At 34.0% G+C, this 18,531-nt stretch overlaps 3 protein-coding genes across 4 annotated transcripts; 1 reads left to right on the top strand and 2 right to left on the bottom strand.

The window, feature by feature from the left end:
- Nucleotides 1–2,775: 2,775 nt before the first annotated feature.
- Nucleotides 2,776–8,716, bottom strand: LOC124413980 (mitochondrial fission regulator 1-like). 2 transcript variants are annotated; one of them, XM_046894813.1, is made up of 5 exons: nucleotides 8,663–8,716; nucleotides 7,951–8,138; nucleotides 6,418–6,560; nucleotides 5,971–6,193; nucleotides 2,776–4,134 (listed from the first exon to the last, which is right to left on the bottom strand). In XM_046894813.1, exons 2-5 carry the CDS (start codon nucleotides 8,136–8,138, stop codon nucleotides 3,975–3,977), a joined length of 714 nt encoding a protein of 237 aa, XP_046750769.1. In that variant the 5' UTR covers nucleotides 8,663–8,716; the 3' UTR covers nucleotides 2,776–3,974. The 2 variants fall into 2 exon arrangements, with proteins under 2 accessions (XP_046750769.1, XP_046750768.1); XM_046894812.1 differs by lacking the exon at nucleotides 8,663–8,716 and adding an exon at nucleotides 8,284–8,328.
- An 887-nt stretch (nucleotides 8,717–9,603) lies between these two features.
- LOC124413979 (THO complex subunit 6) lies at nucleotides 9,604–11,369 on the bottom strand. The gene is made up of 5 exons (XM_046894811.1): nucleotides 11,195–11,369; nucleotides 10,775–11,002; nucleotides 10,477–10,644; nucleotides 10,193–10,355; nucleotides 9,604–10,037 (listed from the first exon to the last, which is right to left on the bottom strand). The coding sequence occupies exons 1-5, from the start codon at nucleotides 11,320–11,322 to the stop codon at nucleotides 9,717–9,719; spliced, it is 1,008 nt and encodes a 335-aa protein (XP_046750767.1). The 5' UTR covers nucleotides 11,323–11,369; the 3' UTR covers nucleotides 9,604–9,716.
- A 679-nt stretch (nucleotides 11,370–12,048) lies between these two features.
- Nucleotides 12,049–17,169, top strand: LOC124414116 (PXMP2/4 family protein 3). Its single transcript, XM_046895037.1, has 5 exons — nucleotides 12,049–12,417; nucleotides 12,730–12,825; nucleotides 15,330–15,477; nucleotides 15,558–15,677; nucleotides 16,736–17,169. The coding sequence occupies exons 1-5, from the start codon at nucleotides 12,320–12,322 to the stop codon at nucleotides 16,835–16,837; spliced, it is 564 nt and encodes a 187-aa protein (XP_046750993.1). The 5' UTR covers nucleotides 12,049–12,319; the 3' UTR covers nucleotides 16,838–17,169.
- The last annotated feature ends 1,362 nt before the right edge of the window (nucleotides 17,170–18,531 follow it).

Genomic DNA, 18,531 nt, shown 5'->3' with positions numbered 1-18,531 from the left:
GCATGCCTGTTTGCTAGAGAGAGCATGTGATCGCTTGCTTACATGCTACAGCCACGTAGAATTATGCGAATCGGAGAAATTTCAGCCGAAAATTGCTCCTGGTATCAGGAGAACATCTGAGCCGAGGAGCTCTTTCAAAAACAGGGACTGATTGATTGACTACTTGCGACGTTGATACTGTGTGCTTTATTGCATGCCTGTTTGCTAGAGAGAGCATGTGATCGCTTGCTTACATGCTACAGCCACTTAGAATTAAGCGAATCGGAGAAATTTCAGCCGAAAATTGTTCCTGGTATCAGGAGAACATCTGAGCCGAAGAGCTCTTCTAAAAACAGGGACTGATTGATTGACTGCTTGCGACGTTGATACTGTGTGCTTTAATGCATGCCTGCTTGCTTGAGAAGGCATGTGATCGCTTGCTTACATGCTACAGCCACGTAGAATTAAGCGAATCGGAGAAATTTCAGTCGAAAATTGCTCCTGGTATCAGGAGAACATCTGAGCCGAGGAGCTCTTCTAAAAACAGGGACTGATTGATTGACTGCTTGCGACGTTGATACTGTGTGCTTTAATGCATGCCTGCTTGCTTGAGAAGGCATGTGATCGCTTCCTTACATGCTACAGATACGTAGAATTAAGCGAATCGGAGAAATTTCAGCCAAAAATTGCTCTTGGTATCAGGAGAACATCTGAGCCGAGGAGCTCTTCCAAAAACAGGGACTGATTGATTGACTGCTTTCGACGTTGATACTGTGTGCTTTATTGCATGCCTGTTTGCTAGAGAGAGCATGTGATCGCTTGCTTACATGCTACAGCCACTTAGAATTAAGCGAATCGGAGAAATTTCGGCGTAAAATTCCTTCTGGTATCAGGAGCACATCTGAGCCGAGGAAGTCTTTCATTGATGAGTATTGTTGCCTATAATAAGGCACTCCTCCGTAACGTAAGATTGGTTGCCTATAATTAGGCACTCTATCATTCGACGGATTAGTTGCCTATAATTAGGCGCTCTCAAGTTACGTAAGATTGGTTGCCTACAATAAGGCACTTACAAAGTATGTAAGATTGGTTGCCTCTAAGTAGGCGGCTTAAAAATAAACCGAAACGGCCCTTGTCGATGACGCTATCATCACTCTGTTACCTAGACACAATTTTGTGGAAATTTCTGGAGACATGGAGTGAGGACAGGTAAGTGATAAGTCATAGATTCTATATTCATGATTTTATTCAGGCTCTACAGACATGTTATCAACAATTAGTTTTATGGACGTAGGATTCTTATTTTCTGTTCACCTTCATATAAAAATAAAAAAAAAAAAAGTAGTTACAGAGACCAAAAAATAAAATACATGCAACTATATCTATTGCGAATATAGAGTTAAACTTGATTATCCCAATTAAATTGTTAATACTTAGTTAAAACGCTTCAGCATTACTGTAAAAGAATTAGGTGAGGCAAGAGCTCAGCCTCCTATCTCTAAAATGAAATTCCTACCCTTTTGAATTCTCGTCGAAAAATTTGTCGACCCTGAAACATGCTCAAAGCAATTCTTTGATGCACTATATCGACGTAATTTCAAGCGATCAGTTGATTGCACGCAGTCCCAATACGCTGCGAGCGATGGATTAAAAGTTACGGCCGAAAAACTCATGATTTTCGTCGTCATTTCTCTGCTGCTGCTCTGACGCTATTTTGAAGGTGTTTTCTGAGTTCCTGAGGGTCGAATTACTCTAGAGATGGTCATACAAATCGATTTCGAGACGCGAAATTTTCTGCTCCGAAAATGACCAAAAAAGTAAGGCTTACCCCTTTGGATTTTTGGCGAAAATTTCGACGATTCCGAAAAGTGCTGCAATAAATTTTTCGAGGCACTATTCCGACGTAATTTTGCGAGAGGAATCGATTAAGCGCAGTCCTAATACGCTGCAAGCGACGGATTAAAAGTTACAACCAAAAGACGAAAAACGTTTTTGAATTTCTTTCCTGCTGATCTTTGCGTCGCAATTTCTATGCAGTTGGTCTTACGCTCCTTTCGCCATGTTTTCTGAGTTCCCGGGCGTCCAATTAATCCAGAAAGGGTCATACGAATCTATTCCGAGACGGAAAATTTTCGGCCCCGTAAATCAAGAGAAAAGGAAGGCTAACCCCTTCGGATCTTTGCCGAAAATTTCGACGAATATCGATAATGCTCTCACGAATTTTCCGGAGCACTACATGGACATAAGTTTGCTAGAAGAATTGATTCCGCGTAACTCGAATACGTTGCACTCAACGGATCAAAAGTTGCAGCCGAAAAACTGATGATTCACATCGTCATTTCTGTACTTTTGGCATATGCTAAGGAATATAAATTTAATAAAATATAGTACGGAGTAGGGTGTGTGAATGGGGTGTTGCGGTCAAAAATAAGATCATTTATGTAACAATAACTTTTATTCTCTACGTCGTCAAAGCCTCGGGTATAAAACACGCTTCCACATTCATATTCGATGATAGCATTCAGTCTCGACAACCTAAGGTGATAATCATCCTATTCATTTAAAACGGGTAAAATCAAATTGCACGATTTTTTTACGCTAGCTTATTCAAAACACGGTAATTTTTTTCGGTCTCTTGTAAGCGATTTTTGACGTGGGAAGATCATTACTATTTACGCACAGATAACATTGAAACACTATTAAATGAATTCAGCAATTAGAGCCATGTAGCATCATTACAATTTTCAGTAAGATATAAAATTTCCAATTTTCGAAGCCAAGTACTGAAATGTTCTTCTGATAAAAAAGTAATACAGAAGCTACATATTGTAAGAGTAGTCTTGCGTATGTCACGTAGTTAGTTATTCGAGGAGGATACAGTTCAATCCACACCTCGATATAGGCAATTAAACTATAACTGGTTATTCCATCTTATTCAACATTTACACACAAATCACTGGCCCGAGCTGCTTCATATCTCAGAATTAGTGTTTCAGGCTGAAGTTTTATAGATCGATGTAGGGATCGAGTTACAATTCATTAAAAATAAAATGAATTTTGATTCACTCAAAGAAGAGTGTTTTCAAAGCATACAAACTTGAGCTATTAAAAAATTTAATAATTTTCTAGTAACACATAATGTGAAGTTGTTGTTGGTAATTCTTAGTTTTGAACTTTCGTCATTCGATAATACTAACTTTTAAATGTATCACCTACTGCAAGTCAACGACTCAAAATACGCTTACATATTGTGAGATGAGTAAAACCAGCCTTCTATGTTATCACCGGTGGTCCATTTAACAAACACACATATACATTTACACATGTATATATGTATGTATATGACACCTGAACATCTATACACATGTATAATAGATCGTAAAATTAACCAAGCCCAGAATATGTACGTATTATCCTTGAGATTACAGTTCTATTCACAGTAATTTCAGGGTAGTCATGGAGTAGAATTACAAATTTACGTTATGTGTAATCGTACTTTTTTCTGGTTACATGGCGAATTAATAAAAACTTTGAGAACATGTCCTCAATACTTTGTGTTGTAACGGTTTGTGTTTAAAAAAAATTTAACTCAGTTGTGCATAACTGGAATGGTGATAAATGAGCTGGCATTTCGTTTTGCTTGTAGACATTTAAAAGTCAGATTCCTTTCGAGACTTATGATGCAACATTATTTATATTTATCAAAAACTTTAATTATTGACAGGTATGTAATATTATAATATGACTACACGCATAATGACAACTCAATCATTCAAATTAAAATATCAATAGCACCCTCTTTGGCGGATAAAGAGATTCGACATAGGGTAATAAATTTCGTTTCAAATAAAAGATATGTGATTGCAAAAAGGTAAAATCTTATTTCACGATGAAGTAAAAAATTTTCGATTTGTAATTCAATTGGAATAGAGGATGAAAAAAAATCACTAGTCTTCATCATATCGTATTTAAATATTTGATTTTCACAGGAGTTTTTAATGGGTAAATGAATCGTTGTGAGCTGAGATGATGGATGAGTTTCGACTATCTGGAGATTCAGCTTGTACAGCGCTGTACCGCTTTCTCAAAATTTCTTGCAGATCATTGTTAGGAGCATTTCCACGCTTTACCTTCAATGGTCCTCCACCTGGCGATCTGTAATAAACTATCTTTGTATTATATGAACACTCATTGCTAATAATCGAACAACAGAGTAGACCGCAACTATTTTGCCAACAGATTTATTCTAGCTACATGAGCTGAATAAGAACTTATACGCTTTGAAGAAACCGAAAATTTAGAGTTTCTTCCAAACATAATCCTTATCTTAGGACGCATTATTTAATATTTCGTTTGAAACTAAATTTTGCGCACTTAAATATTTAAGGAAACAAAATTGCTATCAATATAAAAGAGCAAAGTGTACTATAATAAAAGCCGCAGTAGAAACTGAAAGAATAAGAAGTCGAATGGCTGAAGTAAATTACAGTGAGATTTTCATTTCTAAGAATTGAGCCTGCAAGAATTACATGTATTAGGGTGATTTTTTTTGAACGACTATTTCTTTTTTTTTCAGTCTCCATCGAAAATTTTGTTCTATATGTCGAACAAATAATTCCCTAAAAGTTATAGCTTTTAATATTAGTATTAAGTACTCGCCCAGGGCGTGAAAAGATTTCCCATATAAAATGAACGTGAATCGAAGCGTTTTTCTTTTTAAATCTCTACAACTGAGCGGAATTTTATGATATCACATTGGTCTTGGTCGCAAATTACGCAGAATTGAACGATCTTCAAAAGTGTTTAGAACGGCGTAAGTGCAACTTACATTTGTGAGGTGGTACAGGGCACTAAAGTTGATTTTTACCCAAGATTCTCCTTTTTTCGTTGTTATCTCCGAAATGATTAACTGTACCAAAAAAATGTAAAAAATAACTTTGTTGGAAATTTGATTTCCTAAAAGAAAGGTCCGTTAGACCAAAATGCTCAGATTGATATTTCTTGTGATATCGAAATTCAACTTACTTGACGTATAAAATTTTTATGTTCTATTGAATTAAACGTTTTAATCTAATATAACCAATAAACATTATAGTTTATTGAATCAAACGTTTTGAATTACTGATATTCCAATGAAATAGATCGAATGGATCGAATCGAATCGAAAAAAATCAAATTCCAATGCAATATCAATAATTTAAAACGTTTGATTCGATAAACCATAAAAATTTTATATGACAAGAAGTTAAAGTTCGATATCTCAAGAAATATCAATCTGAGCAATCAGGTCTACAGGACCTTTTTTTGTAGAAAATTAAATTTCCAACAAAGTTTTTATTCACATTTTTTTGGTAAAGTTGATCATTTCGGAGATAGCAGCGAAAAATGGAGAATTTTGGGTAAAAATCAACTTTAGTGACCTGTACCATCTCACCAGTGTAAGTTGGACTCACGACGTTTCAGACACTTTTGAAGATCGTTCAATTCTACGTAAATTGCGACCAAGACCAATGTGATATCATAAAATTCCCCTGAGTTATAGAGATATGAAAAAAAATAACGCTTCTATTCACGTGTATTTTATATGGGAAATCTTTTCACGCCCTGGGCGAGTACTTAATATTAATATTAAGGGCTATAACCTTTAGGGAATTTTTTTCGACATATAGAAAATTTTCAATGGGGACACAAAAAAAAAAAAAAAGAAGAAGTCATTTAAAAAAAATCACCCTAGTGTGAATATGTATCGTAAAAAGAAACGTATATAATTGGTTTTCAATACTTTCATATATCAATCTGGACGACATTTAATATGTACAAAAAGTCACGACGCATTTCTCTAACTTGAGTACCATGGAACAAAAAAAGAGTTGTGACACCGTGCGAGATTCACTTCTTTCAACGATAATACATCTCACCTGACTTTCTGTAGGAATGCGTCATTCTTATCACTAAGAATAGTCGATTACAAATAATAAAGGGGATTTTCACCTTGCAATAGGCTTCAATTTGACCTTGTCCATTTCCTTTAGAATATCTCCCATTGATTTTTGGCTATTCAAGGGTGGCTTATGCCATTCATTTGTTGTATGATCTTGCAAGCTGGCCCTTCTTGCTATGTGTGGTGTACTTGGTGGCGGAAGTGGTGGTGGTGGCGGAGGAGGTCGGGGTGGGTCGTTTGCATATGCATTCTCACTGGTCGTGTTGGACGGTGCTGCAATAGATTTCAAATATGTTAATTGAGCTATCGCAATTAGTCTTTGCAAATATATGATTCAGAATACACGGGATAATTAGGCTCAATTGTTTTTAGGATCCACAGCAATCAATTAACGCTGAAATTATTAGGTAATAACCAGCAGATAACACGTGTATAAAACTTTCAAGAAGTATAACATCAAATATAGGTAATATTATTAAATACAGTCTTATATTTACGATCTGGTGTTTTGATGTGTTGGACGATTGTTGCAATCTTCTCTCTCATTTCTTGTAATTCCTGTTCCAGGGCAAGCAATCTTACTTCAGAACCGAAGCTGATTGTTTCTAACAGGTCTGGCTTACTTCCAGATAATCGCCCGCTGAAAATGTTTTCCCCGTTAACACTGTCAGTAAATAACTTGACAGACATAAAGTCAAACTTTAATGTCACTTGAGTGTACGATATTTTGAAAAAAGTATAGATATGTATATGTCACTGTGCAAAATACCTAATACTCAAATCTTAGCTACTCGTTGTTTTATATCGTTGAAATAGTAATGTAAATAAATTTATGTCTATATTGGAAAGTTCCACATTTGAAAACAGATCTTAAGGGAGGGTAAGGGTTTAAACTTTCGAAAAATCGAATTTTTTTTTGTCTTATCTTATTGTTAAACATTTCAAGAATATATTCTCAAAATTTTAAGTCGATCTGAGCAAAAATCTTGAAGGGGCAGGGGGTAAGGGTTTCAGCCTAAAAAAAAATACACTTTTTTTGTGAATTTTTTTTGAAAGTATGGATTGAGCAAATTTATTGAAACCTTTTGTACATTATTAAGCATACTTTTAACAAGATTCTGTAATTTTTTCATGTAGAAATATTGCAAAACAAGCCGGTGACAGAGCTTTTTTTCTTCACTTTTTTAGCTCAATAAACTTTAAACGCGTTTTTCTCAAAACTACTTTTTCAAAGTCCGTGTTCACTGTCATTTACAAACTACTTGACCGATTCATTCCAAACTTGGTACACATTGTCTACATATAAAATACCTCCTCCCAACGTTTAGTTAAAATTTTTTTTTCAACATTAAGGGGGTTTCCCACCCACAAAATGGCGGAATTTTTCGTGGAAAATAGCAGTTTACACTTGAGATGGCCACCAAAAATTTTTAAATGAAAAAAAACATAATCGTAGAACGTTGGGGGGAGGATTTGATAATACTTTGACTAAATTTTAATGGATTTTGATTTCAGATAATTTCCGACCGAGATATAGTGAACACTGCAAATGGTTTTTTTTTCTAAGACGTTCTGGAGCAAGCTCTGTCACCGGCTTGTTTTGCAACATTTCTGCATTAAAAAATTACAGAATATTGTTAAAAGTATGCTCAATAATGTACAAAAGATTTCAATGAATTTGCTCAATCCATAATTTAAAAAAAAATTCACAAAAAAAGTGTTTTTTTTTTTTAAGCTGAAACCCTTACCCCCCCCCCTAAGTCAACATTCCATTGCTCTGCTGTCACTGAACAATATTTTTCAGCTTTAATTTATAGCTTTGAAAATATCCAATGAGATTGTGTTGACGTTTTAAATTCAGAAATCACTTTCCCAGTCTTTTTTTATTTATCTGAATACTGTCTTTTTCGATTCGTCTCCTATTCCCATATTCCCACTCAGCTTAACAATTTTGGAATACAGAAATTGTAATACAACAACATGCTTAATTCGTGTCTAAGAATAAATTATAAGTTCACAGAATGCATTACCTTCCCAATCCAAATCCATTTGTGTCAGCAACGTTTGAGTTTGCATCATCAATGATCATTGAATTGCTCATTGAATGTAAAGCAGTTACGCTGACGTAGATTTTTGGGAGAGGCTTCAGCGGTAGAAACGATCCAATTCTGCGTACAATACTACGATTTTTTCCATAGTACTTGGGTTTCTCAGCCATCTGTGAAGATAAGACAGAAAACGTGTGAAGTGCAATTTAATATTTATTATTTTTTGCATTAAAAGTTGCGAAAATTTAACACTAAATTCACGATGGATTTTATCGTATTAAATAAGTTATGTAGGCTGACGTGTGTAACATTCACAAATGACATGTTAGGTTATAAATGCGTGACGTAATTAGCCCCATTCTTATAAAAGTATATACAAACACTCTATTCGTAACCCTGGCTATTAATTTAGGTAATAAATGAATTAAATCTTTGTGGTAAGAAACGTGCAACACCTTGCGAGAATGCACAGCTTGAAATTGAACCCTATTTCATGAAAAAAAACCAACTGACGCGTTTTTCATCTTATGAACTCAGGTGTTTCATACGATTGGTTTCATACTTGAATCTCACCTTAAATTTGTTGTGTTAATAATTCTAGTTGTATGTATTACTACATACAATTCGTTACTCGGGATTGTGGGAAATCGGAAAAGAAGTTTTCGAAGCCAGATCTATCATATACATAACTAACCACGGTGCAAAATGCTCTAACTACACTATCATACTTACGTCATTCAACACTGCGTAGTATATGTAAATGTGTTCTGAAATGCATCGCCGTAGGCCTAATTTCACGGGCGAAAACGATTCCGACCAATCAGAAAGCAACTTCACTGGAAAGTCTCCATTTCACACTGGAAAGTCTCCATTTCAGCGATTAAAACACCGTATAACTATACGAATCTAACTACTTATGTATGGTAAAATGCTTTAAATGCCTCCACTTTACAGCTAACCTGGTTTTCGGTCCGAAACAAAATGCGACTTCGATTCTGTTTACGTCACATACCATGTAATAAAACTTTCAAATGCAGTACAAATACGATTAATATTTAATGACAAATGTATCATTGCAAAAGGTCAAATAACCACTTAATATTAATATGCTAATTCTTGTCTTAAATATTTAAAAAGGTCAAATAATTAGGTGTGTAATTGAAAAATTCCATTAGTATCGTCAGATCAAATGTCGAAAAATAATTGACACGTATTTTTTCTTTTTTCGATTTAACGTTCCGTAACAAAGATATAGCAGTTTGAAATTGACGCGTGACGTCACAATGTTACTAGATATAGATATACTACAATGTAATACATGTATAACATTATGACGTCACGCGGAATTCTAATTGCTATATCTTTGTTAATAAGCATTGAATTGAAAAAAAAAAAATTACGTGTCAATCATTTTTCGACATTCTATCTGACGATAAGAATGAAATTTTTCGAAATTTTTTATTTGTACACCTAATTGAGTACCGAAACTTCACAAGCGTCGCAAGATAACTTGTGTCAGTCCCATGGGGGGATTATCAATAATTTAATAGGTCTGTTTTACTAAAACGGAGTATATTTTACATGAATAAAATAATTAAACAAAATTATCTTGGATGGTAAAAAGTAACATTACTTTATTGGTTGCCTCTACAGTTCGATAAGTTCTGGAGGTAGAGCTATGCAGTGACTTGCAGCAGAATAGGAGTTTTCAGTTTTGTATCTTGATAAAGGTGTTTTAATTTGTTATATCAAGCAAATTTCAGTACCATTTCTCTATAGCTGAAATTTGTACAAATGTCAATATTATTGCTTGATCCGGCCATACTCAATAATTTTTGTGGACTCTCTTGATGAACGATAGAATAAATTGTATTGCTCGACGTCGGAACTTCGGCTAACGCTTCTCCTTGGTAGGTGAGATGGTGAACGTTCGGCATTGCTCCTCCAGCAATAATTCTCTCTTCGTGAATAGATCCAACGTGAATACCTTTATCAGGCAAGTCAAATATCGTAGCCACTTCCATGGTTCGCATATGCCAGAGAGCCAACTTTGGACCACCTCCACAGAGCTGAGGATTAATACAATGAATTTCATGTTGTACTGTATAGTATATTTTATCACGTAGTATTTTATAAGCTGAAACTACACTCCCTTAAAATGTAACAATTTCAACAGGTGTCCATGAGTTCTCAAGCTCTCACTGTAGTTTCTAGAATAACTTACAAGCCAGTCTTCCGTAAAATCAACGGTTCCAATCCATTTGCCGAGCCCCGGTCTGTTTACTTTGTCTGCTAAGAAAGGCTTCACGACGTTTGTGTTTTCCTTTGTTCTCATGTCCCACAGTCTTACTGACCCATCTTCACTAGCAGATGCCAGCTGATTACCCCTGTTGATATTTGCAACAATTCTTTCATTTGATAATGATTGTGACTATTCAAAATGATTTAAATGTATTATTTATTATAGAGTAATCCATAGGTATTTCTGTGTTAATAAATTTAACTTACAAAATTGAAAGATCATGGATGAAATCCTCATGACCTTCGAGTGTTCTGAGTAACGTTCCACCCTCTAAGCTGAACGTATATATCTTATTATCGCCACAACCAGCATGTAGTACGTTGTCTTCGTGTGAAATTAGCATGTAGTTGACATCCGGCTTAACGTAGCTATCCCTTAAATTATGAAAAAAGATAAATAAAACCGGCTGAGAATAAGTGGAATGTAAATGAACAAATGAAATTAGTTCCATCAATTTGTTAATACATTAAAGCTTCGATAACGTACTGTGCAATAGATATTTACTTAACAGTTGGTATCTGAATCGTCCAGGAAACTTTAATTTTAGATACTTTATTGGAAGTCACAACTTTCCAGTCCCATCCAGATATTTCTCCTACCGTTCCAGTAATCAGAAATTTATCTGTTGCTGTAATGCTGTGAACTTGCTGTTGTGTATACGCATTGAACTGATAATTCGGCCCTCTTGGATCACAGTCATCTCCATGATAGGGACCCAGTACCTTAGACAACCTATTAATGAATAATTTTCCAATTTTAAAAGTTGACGATGTTTCTCATCATCAACTGCAACCGTATTCGTACAATCAAGTTTGTAAGATAAAAAACAATCACTATAAACATGCTGTAAAATCGTACGACTTAACCTAGTAGGTTCATGGATTATCGAATACTTGAATTAAAAAATGAATCGGTGGTACTTACTCATAAACAGAAACATCGCCATATATATTCCCAGCTAATAAATAATTTCCATCGGAAGAAAAACTTTGACATTGAACAGTGTTGTAAAATGATTTCTCTTTCATGCCGCACGATTGTTGTTCAAACATTTTTGACGTGAGCGCTTCAACGGAGGCAAACAAGTTGAAGTGTGCTTGAATCAGGCTTGGATTTTTCAATCACGAAATAATACTAAAGGTAAGATTCAGGGGCAGCAGCAGCAATTCACTAAAAGTTACTAGCACTTCCAGCGCAGGTATTTGATGCTTCAAGTTCATTCATCCGATAGAGTTCAATGATCCGAACAGAACAGCAAATTTATGTGTAACGCTGCTACTGCGTCAAATTATTAGACACATGTTGTTAACATCTAGTAATTTATTAAACTGCTGCTGCTTTTTATTGCAAATGAAATTTTACCTCAACAAGGAGGTGGATCGGCAAATGCCACTAAGGAAGAGCAACAAGAAATTGGAATCTGGTTAAACGATTTTACCGACTGATTGCTGCAAGCGCTCATCCCCAGATGTCCGAATCTGTTGCTAGCTGTTGACTGAATATATTAGTCAATGTCAAAACGCAGTTTTCTATTTAAATTAAATGTCACCGACGTATTGCCAACGATTCTCATCAATCTAATCCCTCGTCTATACATACGCTTAAAAGCTGATGTGTAGCAGAGTTTGAATGAACTTTGAAAACTCCCTAGGACAGAGACAGAGCTAATCACAAACTCGGCAGCGCAAAAGAGATAAGAGATTACTGATCTATGCACCTGAATCTAATTTCGGATCGCATCTTTTATCTACGCGCGGAAATGTAGGTTAGAAATCAGAGACGTCTTACAATGTACTGGTTTCTAGGTAAAAACTGATAACACACGTCGTCATGTTTATTCAATCATAGTCTTTAGTTGAGTTAAAAATACCGATAAGTTGAAAATCAGCATAATTGTCGTCAAGTATGTACACAATTGAGCAAATAAAAAAACGAGAGATAACAACACTAGAGACTAGAGACGATAGAGGTCAGAGACACTGTACCGCAAGAAGAGATCAGTGAAAATCAATTAAGATCAACCCTAAGGAACGGCGGTAATTCGTGACAATGGCTGTATCAAAAGCTGTAGACATTGTTTACGATCTGGTTGGAGCTTATTTTTATAGTCTTCATTCAACTCCGCTGAAAACGAAGGCTCTTACGAGGTAAAAAATGATTCGTCATATTCTGATATTCATGATACAATATTGCGAGAAGAAAGTGATAAATCAATCAAGTCAATGAAAATTTTTCGTATAAGTTAATTGTTTGATGTTCTTACCAGATATTTAAAAAAAATTTTCATATTATAATCAACGCATATATTTTTACTGTAAGACCTTACTGAAAAATCCAGTAAATCATGTAAAATGATAAAAGAGTCGTACCGACAACGATGTATTACGTAACTCAGAATTACTTGTTTACTTGAAGAGTTTTAGATTATTAGATAGTATGTATGTACTTTTCCATTTCAGTTGCTGCATTGCAACTTTGGGTAATTATGTATCACAGAAATTATCCGGAGGGAAGCACCTCAATCAAGATAGTCTAATTGCATTCGCATTATTCGGGTAAGTTGCTTGACATCATTTATGAATGCAAATTTGGAAAAACGTTTCGTTCAAGTATATATTAGACTGTATCAAAAAAATTTACTATTTTTTTTTTTTTTTTTAATGTTGTACTGAAAATATTGTTCAAGATGACGAAAAAAAAATACCATCAAAATTTCAGATTTTAATATTGATATTTAGAGGTGCCTCGTCGCGATTTTCTACTTTCCTTAATAATAACATGGCAAAAATGGTTCTTGCTCCTTGCAATTTTTATAACTAGATAACGACGCGTCCTACAGTAAATTCATAAACACGTTTTTGTAGAAAATTGAACGTTCTACAAAAAAGTTTTCTTGTCATTTTACGATAAATCTATTCTTTCAAAAGTTATTTGAGATCAAACATCAACAAAGGACCTCAAATAACTTTTGAAGGAGTAGATTTATCGTAAAATGACAAGAAAACTTTTTTGTAGAACGTTCAATTTCCTAAAAAAACGTGTTTATGAATTTTTTCTTTCGACGCGTCGTTATCTAGTTATAAAAATCGCAAGGAGCAAGAACCATTTTTGCCATGTTATTCTTATGGAAAGTAGAAAATCGCGACGAAGCACCTCTAAATATCAATATTAAAATCTGAAATTTTCATGGTATTTTTTTTTCGTCATCTTGAACAATATTTTCAGTACAACATTAAAAAAAAAGAATAGTCAATTTTTTTGATACAGTCTAGTATATACATATCGATATATATGAGTCCCTCAAGCAAAGGACCTGTAGGAAAGATTAAAAGATTAAAACAAGCTTTTACTCTGATATCGTCTATTCGTAAAATGTTTAACTTACCAAAAACTTGGAAAACTTCTTCAAATAAGAACAAAAAAAGAAGAAGAGAAATTTAATTTACACTGTTTTACAGATAGAGTTAATTACTATTCGCGATGCTCACGATCATTACCAATGCCAGCGTCTATAATGTAACGAGGTCTACAAGGAGTCTCGACTCTCAGCAGTTCTCGCCAACAAATCCATGTTGTATATGTTGAATACCAAAATGTCACATATTCATTTGAAATTATCTCAAATATTCGAATTCATAAACGAATCAAAATAGTTGAAAGATATGTCAAGGTGAGACAGATTTGATACTTTAACAAACTGTGTGTGCGTGTGTGTGTGTTTGTGTGTTGGCCGTTCAGAGTGTTCTAACACTAAGAAAATAGAAATTATTTCAGTCTCGCGTTATAAATCAGCAATATTTTGTCCTCCCCTCCGTCGCCAGGTATAAGAAACGAGATTGAATTTAACAATTGCAATGCAGTTATTAAAAAAAAACCGTATTCTTGCTAAGCCATCTTATCAGGTACAAACGTAAAAACGTGGAAGAGTATTTGGCTCATGATCAAAAGGTACGAGCATACTTTATATTTCTTGCGATAGTTATCAACAATTGAGTTGCGGTAAAATGCTAAAATTCTTTGGGCAATAGGCATATTTTATCCGATAACAATGATTACAATTTCATTTCATTAAATAGAGCAATTTTTTAATTCCAGTAATTATATATTGGAATTGGAGATTATTTAATTCTCAGATCTGAAATGTGATTGGAATTTACCAAAATGAGTGCTTTATCCAAGTTTTTTTCTGCTTCGTTGTACTGAGTTTGCTGTATGGTATCAAACTCTACACAACCAGTCAACAATAATTTATTCAACATGCTTTGCAACTTGAATTAAAAATCACGTATTTCGTAGCATTCAAGAAAACAATGAGATCGGTGTTTATAACATTGTTGCAACAAATGTATCGAACGAAAAAATTTACTGTCCCAATTATTCAAGGTTTATAAGGTATCAAAAAAAATTTCATTCCAAGATATTTTGTTTCTGACCATTTTTTCAACTTTTTATCGATCTTGAATAAGTTTTATTGTTTTTGTTAACTTTGAATTGACTTTTCTAAAGCTAAACGATAGTCGGCATCTTAGAAAGTGTACTACATGGGAATGTTGTGTACCCTGGAACTCTCTGTCCAGACTCCTTGCAACAGTGTCCGTTTCAGTTAATCAGATACTTAATCACCGTGTGAGCATCGCGAATACATTCTATCCAAAGAAATTATTAAAATATACTGGTTATTTATATTTAAATAATTCATCGAGATATTTTGAAAGCTGACTGATATAGAAAGAAAATTCTTAAACAAAATTTTGAGGGCTTCAAAGGGTACACTTAGTTACAATGTGACTACAGTATTCAAAGGTCTCCTATGTTTTCTGTTGTCCTATAACAATATCAAACCGAAAGGTTTCTCCTTAATGTACAATTTCTCAACCCTATTAAAATGATAACGCTATTTTACTTCCGCAAACTTTAGCATGAATCTTCTTTAATCGTGTTTAGCTGAGTTTTCGACTTATCCTAATAAGTAGTTCAGAACAGAATGGCGTATACATTTTAGTAAACCTTTGTAAAAATGTTACGAGCATATTATTATCTCGTTTTTCTTTCTTTTTAGCTTCATTTTTGGCGGTCCAGCGCCTCATTTCTTTTACCAGCATGTCCACAAGTTAACAAAGCATTCGCTTGGGATTCTCCTGATAGAGAGACTTTTGTATACACCGTGTTTCCAGGTCTTGTCATTGTACATGCTCGCACGATTTGAGGTAAATAATCCAGGCTTGATGAATATTTACCACGAGGATATAGCAATGCGTAACAACTAAATGTATTAACTTTTCTTCAGGGAAAAACTCACGAAACATCCTACTCTCAGTTGGCGAAGTTATACTTGCCTGTTCTGACGGCAAACTTGAAGTACTTAACACTGTTCCAATTTATCAACATCACATTCGTCCCACCAATGGTAATGAAAGAGAAAATATGGACTCGAAAAAAATTGATTCATAATTTTAAGTACATACTTTCAAATCTTGTCAATAAGGAATATATTAAGGGAGGGGGTAAGGGTTTCAGCGTTAAAAAAAAAAAAAAAACACTTTTTTTGTGAATTTTTTTTGAAAGTACGGATTGAGCAAATTTATTGAAACCTTTTGTACATTATTAAGCATACTTTTAACAATATTCTGCAATTTTTTCATGTAGAAATATTGCAAAACAACCGGTGACAGAGCTTTTTTTCTTCACTTTTTTAGCTCAATAAACTTTAAACGCGTTTTTCTCAAAACTACTTTTTCAAAGTCCGTGTTCACTGCCATTTACAAATTACTTGACCGATTCATTTGAAACTTGGTACACATTTTCTACATATAAAATACCTTCCCCCAACGTTTATTTAAATTTTTTTTTCAACATTAAGGAGGTTTCCCACCCACAAAATGGCGGAATTTTTCGTGGAAAATAGCAGTTTACACTTTAGATGGCCGCCAAAAATTTTTAAATGAAAAAAAACATAATCGTAGAACGTTGGGGGGAGGATTTGATAATACTTTGACAAAATCTTAATGGATTTTGATTTCAGTTAATTTCCGACCGAGATATAGTGAACACCGCAGATGGTTTTTTTTCTAAGACGTTCTGGGACAAGCTCTGCCACCGGCTTGTTTTGCAATATTGCTGCATGAAAAAATTACAGAATATCGTTGAAAGTATGCTTAATAATGTACAAAAGGTTTCAATGAATTTGTTCAATCCATAATTTCAAAAAAAATTCACAAAAAAGTGTTTTTTTTACGCCGAACCCCCCCCCCCCCCCCCCCCCCCCCCCCCCCTTAATAGACTGTTGCAACAAAAATCGTTACATATTGATATGAATTTATATCAATCCTGATAATTAGTAAATTATAGATTGAAATTATGTAACAATTAATGATTTATAACACCTTATATATTTGTTGATACATTTTGATTTTTTTCTATTTTTTTTTTTTTTTTTTCTTTTTTTTCTTTTGCATACTTTTACAGCTACGTGTGCTGGTGGTAAATCTGATCGGATTCTTCTGGTCGATATACTTGGCCAATAAGAGAGCAAAGCAAGCAGCGATGGACCGAGCGCGCAAGGATTAAGAATTGGTCGAGTGACGATGATTTATAAATAATATTTTTTATACACTCTTGTAAATTCCATGTATGTACTCCAATAAGATATGACATTTGATACGTTGATTATGTCATCTCCGCCTGCGGTCTTATTAAGACTTAGAATAATCTGTTATAGCTCGCTAATGGCAGTTATATTTTGCTCAATTATATTTGTTATCTGTACAATAATATGATCTGTGTAGTTATAGAGTGTGTAAAATGATTCAGGGCACAAACTAATTTCGAAATGAGAAATGATAATATTAATTGTTAAATGGTTTTCCTATTTAAAGTGGTGGCCAAATTATAGAAATAAAAACAAGACAATATTAAATCGAAGAAATTACTTTTTACCTTTACCATTATCATCATTTTTTCCAAAAAACAATCCTGCTTGGTGTCCATATAGAGAATCCTTCTTGCACCAATTAAGTTCTAGGGAATCCTGCAATGACGACTAAACAATTAACATTAGCTTGATCACAATCGTTTAATTTTTTACCAAATAATTATTGCTCGGGTTTATTTCTTTATTTTTTTCTTTTTTTTCTTTTTTGCAAAAAGTATCGATTTTCTGGAGCTTTTTCCCACTAATTGGAACTAATTAAGAATTCAAAAAATATCTTCGATAACATCGTAGGATCAACAGTTGAAATTATATATAAAAATTTCACGATTAGCAGGTTGTAATGAAGGGTAAAATTTGAAAGCATTTTGATTTAATCACACACAACAATACAGAGTATATTACAGATATAATCATCAGATATTTTCTTCAACGATTTTAACATTCTGAATTAGTAACTATTTTGTTTGCGAAGGGTTCAAAATCATTTGCAATATGGTAGCAATTTTCAAGTCTCAATATTATTCTGGTTTTGAAAACTGACGATTGCAAAAATCTTACAGTATAAAAGTTTTATACTGTAACGCATTTTTTTCTAAACCATTTCTTATTTTCAATCAAATCGGGAGTTTGTCGTCGTCGAATTCAACGCTTAAAAGAAATGAAATCTTGAAATTTCCAGGCTACTGAAGCAGCCTGTGTAGGTATCGCCACCGTTTCTGTTTGACTAGACTAAATACAATCGAGCCGTAGAATCGTAATTTTCTCAAAAATTTCTCAAAGATGTGTGAATCAACTTGCCATTTTGTTTTACTTAAAATTATATACTAGGTACGCGAACAACTATTCGTTCATTTATTTTAATTTTTTTTATTCATGTCGTACTCGAATACACAATCACGAAGGATTTCTTTTGGAATAGAAAGAATTCCAAATCAATTCGATATTTTCTCATTTATATTTTTTTTTTCTTTGTCCAATTAGCTAAATTCAACAAGTGTATTAGAGCAGTGAATTTGCTAATTTGTTTAATATTAGCGACATTTACGTTTCTCTTGAAACGTTTTCAAAGCGATAACGAGCAACGCCTACTCGTATTTTCAAGTTATTCATTGCTGTAAGATACTATGAATGATCAAAAATACTCGACAACAGACACTTCGTAATAATCGTTCAAATATGAAGATGCTTCCATCGAGTATAATGGAACTAATATAATAAAAATTAATTGCATGGGTATAATTTGAAATAGGACTGGCACGTTACTTTCTATCTATTCACTTACGAAGATTTGCTACCGCAGGTCACCAGTATTTCGGTGCAGAGTATCGAC

This window comes from Diprion similis, chromosome 13, assembly GCF_021155765.1.
Source record: "Diprion similis isolate iyDipSimi1 chromosome 13, iyDipSimi1.1, whole genome shotgun sequence".
Lineage (NCBI taxonomy): Eukaryota > Metazoa > Arthropoda > Insecta > Hymenoptera > Diprionidae > Diprion > Diprion similis.
This window is presented reverse-complemented; position numbering and strand designations above follow the sequence as displayed.

Excerpts from the sequence above, each read along its gene's own strand:
- LOC124413979 (XM_046894811.1), bottom strand. The coding sequence starts at position 11,322 with ATGTTTGAACAACAATCGTGCGGCATGAAAGAGAAATCATTTTACAAC. Across the intron at positions 11,003-11,194 it reads GGCGATGTTTCTGTTTATGA|GTTGTCTAAGGTACTGGGTC; the intron begins GTAAGTACCACC and ends ATTCATTAATAG. Across the intron at positions 10,645-10,774 it reads ATTCAGATACCAACTGTTAA|GGATAGCTACGTTAAGCCGG; the intron begins GTAAATATCTAT and ends TCATAATTTAAG.
- LOC124414116 (XM_046895037.1), top strand. The coding sequence starts at position 12,320 with ATGGCTGTATCAAAAGCTGTAGACATTGTTTACGATCTGGTTGGAGCT. Across the intron at positions 12,418-12,729 it reads AAAACGAAGGCTCTTACGAG|TTGCTGCATTGCAACTTTGG; the intron begins GTAAAAAATGAT and ends TTTCCATTTCAG. Across the intron at positions 12,826-15,329 it reads ATTGCATTCGCATTATTCGG|CTTCATTTTTGGCGGTCCAG; the intron begins GTAAGTTGCTTG and ends CTTTCTTTTTAG.
- LOC124413980 (XM_046894812.1), bottom strand. Across the intron at positions 6,194-6,417 it reads ACACATCAAAACACCAGATC|CACCGTCCAACACGACCAGT; the intron begins GTAAATATAAGA and ends AATCTATTGCAG. Across the intron at positions 4,135-5,970 it reads AAATTGAAGCCTATTGCAAG|ATCGCCAGGTGGAGGACCAT; the intron begins GTGAAAATCCCC and ends AGTTTATTACAG.